Raw genomic sequence first — 14,846 nt, forward strand, 5'->3', positions numbered from 1 at the left:
AAGGAACTAGATTTGAGACTGTTGAAGCAGTAAAAGAAAAAGTGACGGAAGTAATGTATGGACTTACCGAAAATGACCTGTAGCATTGCTATGAACAGTGGAAAATTCGTATGGAGCGGTGTAGAGACCGAGGAGGAGAGTACATTGAAGGAGATAACATGAAATTGTAAATAATTGTAAATAAATGTTTTTTCCAGCATCAGTCCGGTTTTTTTCTAGCCGCACCTCGTATACAATCCATATGAACAATCTCCACTCTGTTTCATTTGTGAAGCAAGAGTCTCTCTATGAATACCCTTTGTAAATGCCAAACAGCTATGAAAACCAAACAAATATTAATGTAAAAACTCCATTCGACCAATGATGAAAAGAACTGCACCAACTTATGAATCATATAAACAAGATATTTTTCCATGGAAACTATTCATTTGGTAAATAATTGTAGGTCTTGCAAAATGCATCCAACCAATAAGGAAAATTATTTTGTGTAAAATTTTCCAATGAAAATAGAAAAACTTATTTGTCAAAATACTGTAATGATAGTTACCATATGGAAAATAACTAAATGTCTCTGAGGTTGGAGGCCATTCCCTTGATTTCCCTGGTTTCCTGATGGACTGGACTAAATAGTGGGGCAAAATATAGAAATTAATCCAGGGTGAAAATTAAATCCAATCTCACAAGTAGGAAGAATAACAGCATTGATGCTTAATGTTGTATACTGTTGAAAATGAAACAAATTGTAATTCACTGATGCACTCATCATATAAACACTGATCTATCAAACCATCTTTATTACTTCTTTCCGTGGTACTGCAATTTATGCCAGTGTGGATATTCATTTAAAAAAAAAAAAGAAGAAATACTGGTATTCCACAATAGTCCTAGCCTTTCCTTCTTATGTCAACCAAAGAGAAAAACAATAGTTAACCTTAAAGAAAATATAAAATTTAATTTGGGAACTTCAGAGAAAAAATAAGAAAGGTAGAAATCTATTAAGTAGTGGAGTGAGTAAAATTAGAATGGCAAGAGCTTTGTTTACCTAGTAAATAAAGTCTCTCACCATTATGGGGTTTGTGTTGAATTTTCTTGATTTGTCATATTTTCCATCTTTATTCACTGTAGCATAGAATCCAGAGGTGCTACATGCATGAAATTTAAACCTTCTGTTGTCTTTCTCAACAAGTCTTCTCCGCGTGGTAAGAAAGCTAAATGGACATATAATACAGGGGTTGGACAAAAATATGGAAACACCAGAAACACAATACATTAACATGCCTAATACAGTGCAGGAAACCTGTTGGCATTTGGAACAGCTTCCAGTCATCTTGAAGGAATGAACACAGGTCCTGTGTGGTTTTTATGTGAATTTTGTACCATTCTTCCTACAAAATAGTGGCCAATTTCGGTAACAACGATGGAGGTGTATAGTGATCACGCACCCTTCTCTCCAAAGCAGACCAAAAAGGCTCAATATACTGAGATCTGGTGACTGTGGTGCCCATGGGAGATAATTCACCAGTCCCGGAGGATGCGATCTCTGTGAACAGAGGCCCTGTCGTCTTAGGACACATCAGTTTTATACAATGGGGATGCGTTGTTCAGTCAATATGCCATGGCTGGTAAATGAGATGTTGTATGCTCATTTTTCTTTTGGCATTTTTCTTTCTGCATCTTCATAATTTATTTCAAGGATTATTTTTGCTAACAAAAAAATTAATTTACTATGATGCCTTATCCCACTTGACAGAACAAGCAAATATAATCCTTCATTCTGCTTGCAAATACATTACACATAAACCTCAGTAAATAGTAAAGTAAAACTCCATTCTATTACAAGGTATTGTTCTTCCATTAAGCGTCAGTATTTAAAGTCTGCTGGGGTAGATAAACAGTATGGTGATGGAAATAGTGGAAAAGCAGTGGATTTTATGCTAAATAACATTTCTTCCATGACATGTTTAAGTCTATACTTTTCTCTTTTAAGTTTGTATCTACAGAAAGTTCTCGTAGAGGTTCTCTAGTGTTCATGAGGATGTTTTCAATTTCCTTTTTGTGATATGTAGTGAGAGCCAGCCTTTTCACACCTAAAATTACTGGTTTTAGTTCCAGTGCAAAATTCACTATGCCCCTAAAATATTTCATTGCAATAATTGTTCTTTCCAAAGTTTATTCTAGTTCAGACTGCCAACTTCAGGGGCTCTATAATCTGAATTCTGGATTATAATGTACATCATTTTTAAATATGATACAAGTCTAAACAGAGTATGGTAATGGAAATTTTCATTCGTATTATCTTGTCCTTTACTGGAAACTTCATTACAATTAAAATTCACCTGCAACACCAAGCAATCACCTATTGTTGCTGTTCATTAGAGTAAATGACTTTTGGCCTTTGATGGTTGGTCTTTAAACATAACATTACAAGACAGTCTCAAACAATGAAATGTTTTGTTGAATTATGATAAGTAAACGGAACTAGCCCATTACCAAATTTTTTTAGTTGGTCAGAACTGTCCACAACTAGATTTGTGCCACAAATAGGGCAATTAGTTTTCCTTTTCTGCAGTAGCTAATCCAGAAGAATCAGAAAAATTGATGCTCATCAATAGGTAACTTCACTGAACTACTTGTGTGTGTGACTGTATTTTAATTAGTTAATGATTTTATTGTGAGATGTTGAAATGAAAAAGAACTTATTATTCAGCTGAATAATCAAAAATTTTAATCCAGTATTTGCCAATTAGTCATTAATATGGTGATGAAGTTGTTCATTTCTTCTCTTTCCTGTTTCAGAAGAAAGGTTGAAGCCTTTTAAAACATCTGAAAATGCCACATTTCTAAATCTTTTCTAGTAGTGTAGGCACTAATGACTTATTGAACTATGTTAACATGAAATAAACACTTCTAATGGCATTTTAGTTGCCCTGCATCTTCCTCACAGAAATTCATTTTTCTTTTTCTGTGGTTTTATAAACAAAAGTAAGTGCAGAGTAGCATGTGCTACCACCACAAATCAGTCATCTACTTCGTGATTAATTCCCAAACTCAACCTATCAGCACATGCAGTCTAATGTTAAATAATGATCCATTATATCTTTTTTTGTAATTTTTCTTTGAGCTTACAGGAAGGAAGGGTGAAATACATTTACCAGTATGAACAGCATGAAGAGAGAAGAGGACTTTCTCTCCACTCAACATGTCCAGTGTTACCCACCTGTGTTTTCTGCTCCTTGCCAGCATACACTAACAGGAAACCAGCCAGGCAGAACTTATGAGAGACTTAAACACTTCATGTAATCAGACCTGAAGTGGTGGTACAGAGGGACCCATTTCTGCATAAAATGTTTGGGCGTACAGACATATTAGTAAGCATGACATGTTAGTAAGCAGGAACTCCAAGAAGAGCTTCATACCATATATGGACAATTTTTCATGAAAACAACCATTTTAGAACTGACTGAAATACACCGTGGGCTAGAGTAATGGATGCAAAGGAAGTAATGGAAGATATCGGAAAACAGATAAACAGATGCTTGAGAAGAACTTCGTCAAAAGTCTCATGTAATAGGATGATGAAAATCCTAGATTACTATTCTGCTGCTTCTTCTTCTTCTTTTTCCTTGTATCTTCACACGGGGTTGGCATGTTGATTGGGATTTGGCAGTGTTAGTTGTAGAGGGTGGCCAGATCCCACACCTGTCACCACCCCTTCCTCTCCAGGACAGAATCTGTGTACTCCACCTATCTGCATCTAGTGTTATCCCATGTGAAAGTGTGTGAACATTTTTAAAATGTTTGCAGATCTTGTAACTGAGGTGGGGGTGCAAATACCAGCCCAGTATTCACCTAGTCGGATGTGTGAAACTGCATCCAGACACACCGACTCATGTCATTAATCAATGGGGCACATTTGATCCAGGGTTGGTACACCTCTCAGAATCCCAGAAGCAGTGTGCTAATGCGTGTGGCCATCTTGGCCGGTCCTTACATTGCTACTGAAAAACAAAATATGCACATCTTGTCTCTCCTGGTCTAGAATGTTATTAGTGCACAAATATTAGCTGAGTAGTAAAAGATGCAGTCCCAATATAAAACTGTTTAAATGATGAATAGCATCTGCTACAGTTATTTCTGAGAAGCAAGGCACTCTGTTCTGTATCATGTTATGAGACATTTTTGCAGTCGCAATACAAAAACATGTAAATGATGAATGTCAATTATTTCTATTATTTCTGAGATGAGTAATTGAAGCATGGCACTGTGTTCTGTAATGTGTTGTGTAAGACTTTCTTCAATGCATCAGTGATTTTCTTGAAAGTTATCATTGTATATTTGTTAATATATAATCCTGCACACAATCTCTTTTAAGTTTGTAACTGATATTATTTTAATGTCTTCTTCATGTATAATGTCAGTTTTTACGAAATTTTTGAACTTAAATTCCTAGTTCAACTAAGTTCAACAGAATATCAGGACAACATGACAACTTGATAAACTGAGAGCACATTTACTTAATGAAAATAATGTGCAGTATAATTTTATTGCCTATTTCTTCATTAATCAGAGGGCAGGTACAGTACAGATATGCATTACTTGTCAAAACACCATGAAATAATATAACATATATTTCCTTTACAGTTTCTGTACAACCAGGTAGCTCCAATGTGCATATCCTGTACTTGTTCCCCTGCCCCCACTCTTACACCTCGTATTAACAATGGCAAAATTATATCTTTGAAACACAAGTATTTATATAAAAACTTATTGTTCATTAAATATACAATCATCAAATCATTTAAACAAAATGTGTAACAAAAATGAAGCTACCTTCTGATGTTCATACATCTAGAATATTTCTGTTATTTGCTAGCACCTTTAGCTTAGAAACAAAATTTCTCCACACACACCCTTCATTTACAAGCAACTAATTCCCTTTTCTTATGTCTCTTGGTTAGGTTTTCTGAACCCATAGTATTGTGTAACACCACTGCACACCTTGTTACTTGTTTGTCAGCAGTTTTTTGGATGGAATAAAATGGAGAAGATTGCAGACACAGAAGATATATGATGCAAATAGTCAGCAGGTAAGTGAATATCTACTGCCTTAATATTTAAACATAAATCTCACTTTCCATTTAAGTGACATGTTTCATAATAAAAATTCAGCTGTAACAAGACACAACTACCAAATGTATCTTCTTATCTGACCAATTCTCATTTGTTACAAACTGAAATATCAACACTGCCAATGGACAAAGTAAAGTTATAAATAGTGTTATCTATGGTACAGTTAACATATTTCACTTTCATTTGCTTAGTAGCTGTTTTGATACTGAACTCCACTGATCAGAAATGTAGTTCACACTGAATAATGACTGTGGAGAAAGTACATCAGCGACATAGCTAGGATATTTTCTTTAATCAAAATACTTCTCTGCTGACTTTATAAACAGTACACTCATGCAGAAACAAGAGTTAACTGCTGTCTACAATAGCAAATCTGCTTCACAACTTATTTAAGTTTGGGTTTTTTTTTTTTTTTTGGGGGGGGGGGGGGGGGGGGGCGGCACTCAACTGCTTAATTAAGTCATACCTGTAAAAAGAATGGAATATATCTTACAAAGTTCACAACTTCAAATATTTTTTTCTTATTTCACTTTGTATGTATTGTAGAATAAAATATTACATATATATATGGAAGTTTTTCCCACTTTATAATATTAAGCAAGATCATGAAACAATGACATGTTCAAAAGGACAAAATTTGCTAACCCGCAATGATTGGAGTCCTTTGTAGAAAACAACAGAATAGCAGCACAATTTTACTCAGCCACAGTGTAAGAAATTGACAGATAATTGATTAGGCCATGTATGAAGCATAATAACTTAAACCATATAAGGACTGGCAGGGTGTACATCTTTGCTGAACAGAAACAATAATGTAAGGCAGTAACAAAGTGGCAGGTGGCTGCTTTGTGTGTGGAAAAAAATTACATATATCAGTTTTAGCATAAGCAATCACTGTACAGTGCAAATGGCATTAAAACAGTCAACTCACCAAACTTCAAACAATTTAAATATCTAACAGATAAGTAACAAAACAACTTTTGTAATTTGTACACCAAATTCAGAATGATATGTATCAAAATTGTTTGAAATAAGTCATAAAATAAAAGGATAGCTGCTCTGAAGGAGTCCTTTTCAGGTTTCACATCATCTCTCCACAGACACAAATATATAAATCTCCTTCATCAACAAACTTCCATAAAATTGAAAAACATCTTTGCTCATAATATATTTGAAAAATCTTTAAAAACTGAAGTTCATCAGCTATATATTTCTTTTACAAGTAGAGTTCTCAGAATGAACCAATCAAAGTAATAGGTTTAAAATAAGTAATTTACACTCCTGAGGCCAGAAATTTGATTGGTTCATTTTATGCTCAGTTTTTATTATATCATTTCTAAACATCTAAGTTAACACAATGTGATATATAAAGTTTGTGTTACTGTGACAAGATGACAAGACACATGCTGACAACAGATGGTTCCTACTTCTTGTGTATTTTCTATTTATAGAATACCACAGTAAGCTGGCACAGAACCTAATATTCTGTACCAATGAACCTTAAGAAACAAATATGGACGACATATATCACACCAATAAAAAAGAATTTTTGAAGCCACCTTCAATAGCCTCAGTCTGTAGTCTTTGGAAGTGGATAGATTAGAAACAATAGATTTACAATACAGCTCATATTTAGTCTACAGTAGTGAATAGATACACATGACTTTTTTTGCAATGAGTAATTGCAAGAAGGAAAAGAAGGAAGTCACAAGATAGTACACAACAGTACAAAAGGTCATATAAACACCATGACCATTTGTTAATATAGGTTGCTACTAGCTTACATTTGGTCAATCTATTCCAAATTCTAAACAAAATCAGGTATAAAGTAATAACATCGATATCCTACAACAATAACGGTTAACAGCCCAAGGAAAATAAAAACACTTGTATGACCTCAAAGGTAACTTAATTTTTGGTATTTCCAAGAAACGTCCTTTGCAATGGTGGAAACACAGAGAAAAGCAGACTGAGAAGATCTTTCATAGGAAGAAATCAGTGAAAAGTAACAATATTAAGCAGAATTTTAAAATGATGAACTCTGCTATTATATTTTTAGATTTTATGATCATAATTTAAATTTAAAAGAGTACACAATACATCTGTTTTCACACTGAAATAAAAAAGAACCGAAACTCATTCGACATTTCAAACCATATTTGGTTGTGCCAAGATGGCAATAGGAACTTTCACTTTATTCTTGGTCCTCTTGACAAGCAGAGAATGAAAGTCGAGAGTTCGGGTTGTGCCGCACACAGCTGCCCATGTCCTGCCCAGAATTTGATGAGGAACCCTGCTTTGACGGGTGGGTACATGGGGTGCATAGGTACGGCATTGTCTTGATCACACACACCTACATATGAACATATGTTTGCTGACCATCAGCACATGAGCATGGGTCAAATTTAATGGCATTTCCAAAAAAGTTCAACCGATGAATGAGGACTTTACATGCAAACAAACGACTATATATTGCATTTACATATCAGATAATACTAGAATTGATAGGAACTTCTTTGATGGAAGACATTTTCCACTATTACACTTTCCTTTCACTCTCTTCATGGAAGAAATACGTTACATAATGTAATGATCTCTGAGGAACAGCAAGAAGTGCTAAAAGGGAGTCCATAAATTTAGTTTGCTACAGTTAAAAAATTATACTTCTTGAGATCAGGCAATAACTTGGTCAAATATTCTTTGGAAATTTATAAATGATTACTACTGATCTCATTATGGACAAAATGAGTAAAACACTTCTCAATGTAAAACTTTACATATTTTGATAAATTTTTGTGATAGAAATGTTAAACAAATTGTTCAGTATTGGCTGTGATGAAGATTAAATACCACAAATAGAACATTATTTATTATTTTTGTAAAAAATTAGCGTGGTAATATCTGACTCATCCTATCATCTATGACACAGAAGACCTTACTTTTTAAAAACATTATTTGACCCCATCAAGCCTCGTATAGTGTGATAGTGGCCCATCCCCATGGTGCTGTGGCCAGTTTGCAACATTGTCCCAATATAATTCACTCTTAACTTACACTATGTTACAGACACTTTGACAGTGCCAAGTCAGTAGATTCTATTACACCAGCAGATACAAATGAATTTGTAAAACTGGGTAGTTTACACACGCTTAAAGAGTCTGCAGTTATGTGATTAGCTGTCCAGTTTCTTGCTCTTCTTCTACTGAATGACTTCGACCATTATTTACACTGTTTTTACAGCTACTTTCGGAATACATATTCACTGATGTAGAGAATGACACCACACTGCCACCAATCGAGAGCAGTCAATATGTCATGCGCCATGGCATGACAGTTCAGAAAGGTCATTCCGTCTTGACAGCAGGAGCAGAGTAATTCGCTGTAGGTCCTCCTACACCCACACCTGTGACGAGCGACAGTGGGCCATGCGGGTGCGGGTGTGGGTGAGGGTGAGGGTGAGGGTGGGCGTGCGCGTGGGCGTTGATGCTCAGGGCGCCTGTGGCAGCCAGGGGCCCAGCCAGGTGGCCAAACACGGTGGTACTGCCAGTGCTGCCATTCCCGGAGCCCGCTCCGCCGGCACTGCCGCTGCTAGGGGTGTTGCTGCCGGGTGGCCCGCCCATCGCCGCACTCGGGGGGTTGATCCTCTTCTCCTTCTGGCGCCTGCAACAACGCAGGGGGTGGTAGCGAAATAACCCTGTTCCCGGGCTAGTTAGGTTGTGTTATGGAGCAAATCAATGGGCTAATTTTGAAATTAGATTGTAATAAGAACTGTTTGTTGGCGCTAAAACATCAAATGGTCTATTTTTTCTGGAGGAGTGGATCATTTTAGGGGGGTGAAGTATTCCACACAACAGCAATAAACAAAATAGCGAGTGGCTGTGTTGCAAAAATGGCCCCAAATATCAGCCCATGATGTTATATCTACATGTGACACAATCAGTGGAGATTGTAACTGATATATATGATGAATTAATGGAGTTCCAAAACTGTAAACCGTGAGCACAGACGTATATTATATAATGTAAATAATGGTGATTTTTTTTACATAAAATTATAATTGCTATAGCTGACAAACAGATTCAATGGAAGAAGATAATAACAGTTCAGCATTTAATAACTTTCAGAACTAGGTAATATCTTCTACAACAAAATTATTGTGAACTGTGGTACCAATTTCCAGTCAGATGCAGTATCTCCACCTGGATTTGATAGCAAAATGTTCACTTACAAACATTCAGAAACTTCAATCATTTTCTTTGTCTAGAATTTCCTCCTTTCGAAGTACACCTTTATTTGTTTTAAGGCCATTTTTCCATTGTTCTCCGAGTTCTTCAGTTCCTCTTACTCACTTTAGTTTCAAGCCCACATACATCCATATTTTGTACTGAGTCCTTAATCATACTTGTTTCTAAAATCTGCATCTGAGCTCTTATATTCTGACAATGGTTTCCAGAGGTCCTTCAACTGTATCCTCAAAGTAGTTGAATGCATGTTTGTGCAAAGTAGAGAAGATCACTTCTCATGACATAAAAAGGGCACTGAGTAGTAGACAGGCATTTAGAAATGCTATGCTTTCGAAGCTAGCCCTGAAGATGGACACAATCTGAACATTTAGCAGTTTAATATCCCTTCTACAGACCTGTCTACTGTTCAGCACTGTTATGCCTGCAAGTAGAGATGCTGCCTCCTATACATAATTCTATTCCATCTCAGATTTACGTTTGATGGATATTTGTTTAGGTAAGTTTATTTTTATTTCAGCTCTGGTACTAAAAATGGAACATAATTCTACACCTATTATTTGTGATCTTTCATTATTTTAGTACTTTTTTTTGTTTCATCTTCAGCTTTTACTGATTCTCTCAAAAATCTTTGTTTTGTCTCACTTCTAGCTACTCAACTTACAGATAACTGAAATGCATTTGCATATGTGTAGTTGCATTTTTGTCATCTGTAAATAGTCATAACAGTTGTCCCATGGAATTCACAGTGCAAGTTGTTCTCATATGTTTTTTTCAATCACATTCAAGTATTTCATTGTGAATCAAAATTTCCTTTATGAGGACATTGCTGGTACAGTGAAAATATGTTTGAAATTTCTTTAAAAAACATGATATTTCCTGGTATTTTACATTCTGTAACATCACTTGCCTAACAGCACCATATGAATCCACATCACATACATTTCTGCAAGAGACTGCATCTGCTCTTTGAAAATCACACATATTTCCTGTAAATGACTAAAACAAACTCACAGAAGCAACAATTTATTAATATGTCAAGAAAATTACTCCTACACCACAACAGTAGTTTGTGTGCCCCATACCTGTTACAGAACCACACTCGCACCACCTCCTTTTCCATGACCAGACTTTCAGCAAGCACAGCAATTTCTTCACTTGTTGGCTTTGGATTCTGTAGGAAAGCCTTCTCAAGTGCTACACGGACACTTGTCTCAATAGATGTGCGCTTCTTGCGACGACGGCCTACAGCCTCTGGTGTTGTCAGAGGGTTGCTTAAGGAGCCGGGGTTGCTTGCTGAGCTGTCTGCATCCTCTAACCACTTTTGTAACAGTGGCTTCAATTTGCACATGTTCTTGAATGACAGATTTAGAGCTTCAAACCTGAAACACAACAATAACTCTCAAGAATAAGACTTTCTCAAATATATTACACTGTTGGGTTCAAATTAATGATATCAATATAATAGAGGGAAACATTCCACGCGGGAAAAATATATTTAAAAACAAAGATGATGTGACTTACCATATGAAAGCGCTGGTAGGTCGTAGAAACACAAACAGACACATACATACACACAAAATTCAAGCTTTCGCAACAAACTGTTGCCTCATCAGGGAAGAGGGAAGGAGAGGGAAAGACGCGGGAGCGGAAAGACTTACCTTAGGGGGAAAAAAGGACGGGTATACACTCGCACACACACACATATCCATCCACACATATACAGACACAAGCAGACATATTTAAAGACCAGTGCTTTCATATGGTAAGTCACATCATCTTTGTTTTTAAATATATTACACTGTTGGTTATACTTGGACTAAATTGGATAGATATCAATTTACTATGTCAGAAGTGGGAAAGGGTTCATGTACTGTTAATGATCAATTAACTGGAAAATCTGACACACTATTCCTGAGAGCAGCTTAAGACTGCATTACTTTAGCATATGTGGGAATAAAAAATACTTATGAACTTTCAGGATGCTAGAGTAATTGCAGCGCAACAACTTGTGTTAATCAATACAATAGAAAACCAGCCAAAGCTGCCAATTTCACTTTTATTTACTTGATAACTAGTTTTGGTTCAGGACCCATTTTCAAATCATCCAGATAGTCAAAATGGCATTTCCCAAAATATAAGAACCGTGCCAAGATGTACCTATTAACAAAGTGTTAGTGAACAGTTACAGAAAATACAGATAACTCTGCTGTATAACTGTTCATTTGCACAAGTTTGTTATCTTGATATGGTTCTTATATTTTGGAAAATACAGTTTTGACTATCTGGATGATTTTAAACTGGGTCCCAAATTGAATGTAGTCATCAAATAAGTAAAAGTTAAATTTGCAACTTTGGCCATTTCTTTCATTGTAATGATTAAAAAATACTGCTACAGAAATTATGATTAAGAAGGGTAAATGTAAAACATCACAGAAGAATTTGTATCTTTTAATAAAAAATACTTCTGCCTGCAGCACACTCAATGAATATCTGATAAAGAGGCAAATGCATTATTCATTGATACATTAGGTACAGGATAGCAGTGAGCAAAAAAATTCTCTGGCACATCAATGAAAAAAAAATCCATTGAATGTTTGTGTCAGTCTTAATTTTTTTGAAAAATACATTTAAATTCATTGATTCATTACACACTTATAGAATTTCAATATTCAAAGTCATAAAGTTGAAATGTGAGAATTATAAATGGAGCTGTGACTCAGAATTAGACAAAAGTAGCAAGATGTTGCTATGCTTATAAAGGCCCCATGATACTGAGTGGATGTCACTGAAATAACATCCAAGGTTGTTTCCTGAGACTGAACCCAGAAACTCTCTGTCATTAGTCAGCAATGATATAATCAGATGTGAGTTACAGACAATTTTAGATGAAACTGTAGATTTGGCAGTGCTCTCTCATAATACCAGAAGAGTTGTAAAAGACGTTATAAGTTTTCTCATGCCACTTGCAGAAAATTTTAACAACTAACCTGGAGATTGTGGTTTGTGAGAAGTCATTCCCATATAGTTTCCCCATAGCAAGTCCAACATCACCTTGAGTGAACCCCAATTTTATGCGTCGCTGCTTAAAAGTTTTTGCAAACTGTTCCAATTCTTCCAGGTCAGTTGTCTCGTCTGGGCCTGGTGGTTGTGGTTCTGGAGTCCTCATCACTGTTGCACCAGCCTTGTGATGTTGGTGATGGTGATTGTGGTGGTGGTGGTGGTGGTTATGATGGTTGTGGGGAGATGGCCCGTGAGCATGACTGTGTTGCTGTGATGCCTGTTGCTTCTGCAACTGCTGCAGCTGTTGGGCTGCTTGCGCCACTGCATGCTGCACCTGTGAACACATTCATTATATGTTTCTGTGCAACAGCATGAACATTATACAATTCTTGTACACACAGCATCATCACAACAGTAATGTAATTTCTGAGATATTCTGGATATAAAACATAAAAAAAGTGCCAAAGAAACTGGTATAGGCATACATACTCAAATGCAGAGATATGTAAACAGGCAGAATACAGCACATGAGTGATGGGACACAGCACTTCTGAGATAGGGATGAAGTGAAGATTTTTCCCATATGACAATTTCATGAATATATCGTGAATATAAGGAATCCGATAAAACATCAAATCTCCAACATCGCTATGGCCAGAAAAAGAGCCTACAAGAAGGGGACCAACAATGACTGAAGAGAATCGTTCAGCATGACAGATGTGCAACCCTTCTGCAGATTGTTGCAGATTTCAATACTGGGCCAGCAGCAAGTGTCAGTGTGTGAACCATTCAACGAAACGTCATTGATATGGGCTGTTGGAGCTGAAGGCCCACTCGTGTACCCTCGATAACTGCACTGCACAAAGCTTTATGCCTCGCATGCGCTCATCAACCCCAATGTTGGACTGTTGATGACTGGAAACATGTTGCCTGGTTGGACGAGTCTCGTTTCAAATTGTATCGAGTGGATGAACATGTGGGTGCAGTTGGAGTGATATGGGACCCCTGACATGTCTAGATATGACTCTGATAGGTGACACATATGTAAGCATCCTGTTTGATAACCTGCATCTATTCATGTCCATTGTACATTCCAATGATCTTGGGCAATTCCTGTAGGACAATGCGACACCACACAAGTCCAGAATTGCTACAGAGTGGCTCCAGGAATGCTCTACTGAGTTTAAATACTTCAGTTGGCCACCAAACTCCCCAGACATGAACATTATTGAGCACATCTGGGATCCCTTGCAACATGCTGTTCAGAAGAGAATTCCACACCCTCCTACTCTTATGGATTTATGGACAGCCCTGCAGCATTTCTGGTCTCAGTTCCGTGCAGCACTACTTCAGACATTAGTTGAGTCTGTGCCATGTACTGTTGCGGCACTTCTGCATGCTTGTGGGGGCCCTGCTCGATATTAGACAGGTGTACCACCTTCTTTGGCTCTTCAATGTATTTTTTAGTGTATGCACAAAACCCTTTTTTCATTCTTTATCAGCTACTCAGCTAGGACATTTTTTGCTGGGAAAACTTGGGCTACCAATATATGAAAATAAAAACTTACTTTCCTTTTGTGTGTACCTGACGAATACATAATTTCAGTTGCTTTTTATGTGCAAGCTTATTTTATTCCTTGTTGTGATAGCATTTTTCCTTGGCCTTCCTGTTCACTAATGATTTCTCTTACTAATGTTGTCTATGTTTTTCCTCCTTTCTCTAACAGTGAGAGTAATTTCTCTTTCGTAATGCTTTGAACTGTCAGTGGGTATGAGAAGACATATCCATTCTTTCGAATATGCTAGGAAATACATGGCACACATGCAACTGCTCGTTGTGCTTTTCTGTGATCACTGTGAATATCTCTCACATGGTGAGAATGTATTTCCAGAAATAAGTATTACTTTGTTAACCCTGGGACATAATAGCCAAGGAAACTTTGCCAGGCTATATTTTTATATTAACAAAGTGCCAAAATAATTTATAAATTTCCACAAAGAAATATTTTATTTTGTGCAGAGGTGATTCAACTGACATTTATATTGAAAAATTAACTATTGCAACTGGGCTGAGAAACAATGAACAGAAGGAAACTGCACTTGTCAGTATTCTGTATCTTTGACAAGTTATGTCATTTCTTATTTACTTTTGCTGCTCCTCAGTTTCCTCTCCCTCATCAACTCATTTCCAGTTCCTATATTTATTAAGTATTTTAAATTCAGGTATCCAAATTCCAGTACTACCTAAAGAAACATATAAACGTGCAAAAAGCTATCCTAGCCTTCTGCACTATTAGTTCCTTCCTCAGGAAAGAGGGAGTGACAGGTTAGGGAAGGTTGGGAGAGGACATGTCACTCAGAATACATTATGAAAAGTATCACAGGATAAGTGTAGTCAAAGATTTGTTCCTTCCTCTAGGAGGAAAAGCCATACCTCACCCTTTCTAACCTTCCCCAACCCATCCCTCTCTT

General features: G+C 36.6%; 1 protein-coding gene across 1 annotated transcript in view; it reads right to left on the reverse strand.

Moving 5' to 3' along the window:
• Positions 1–4,509: 4,509 nt before the first annotated feature.
• Positions 4,510–14,846, reverse strand: part of LOC126416915 (protein nubbin-like) — a 616,560-nt gene continuing 606,223 nt past the window's right edge. The window contains exons 9-11 of the mRNA XM_050084798.1: positions 12,362–12,708; positions 10,457–10,753; positions 4,510–8,790 (exon numbers count right to left, since the gene is read on the reverse strand). Coding sequence (XP_049940755.1) covers positions 8,475–8,790; positions 10,457–10,753; positions 12,362–12,708 — 960 coding nt within the window. The 3' untranslated portion in view covers positions 4,510–8,474. The remainder of the gene's footprint in view (positions 8,791–10,456; positions 10,754–12,361; positions 12,709–14,846) is intronic.

Source organism: Schistocerca serialis, chromosome 8 (genome assembly GCF_023864345.2).
Source record: "Schistocerca serialis cubense isolate TAMUIC-IGC-003099 chromosome 8, iqSchSeri2.2, whole genome shotgun sequence".
Classification (NCBI taxonomy): Eukaryota; Metazoa; Arthropoda; class Insecta; order Orthoptera; family Acrididae; genus Schistocerca; species Schistocerca serialis.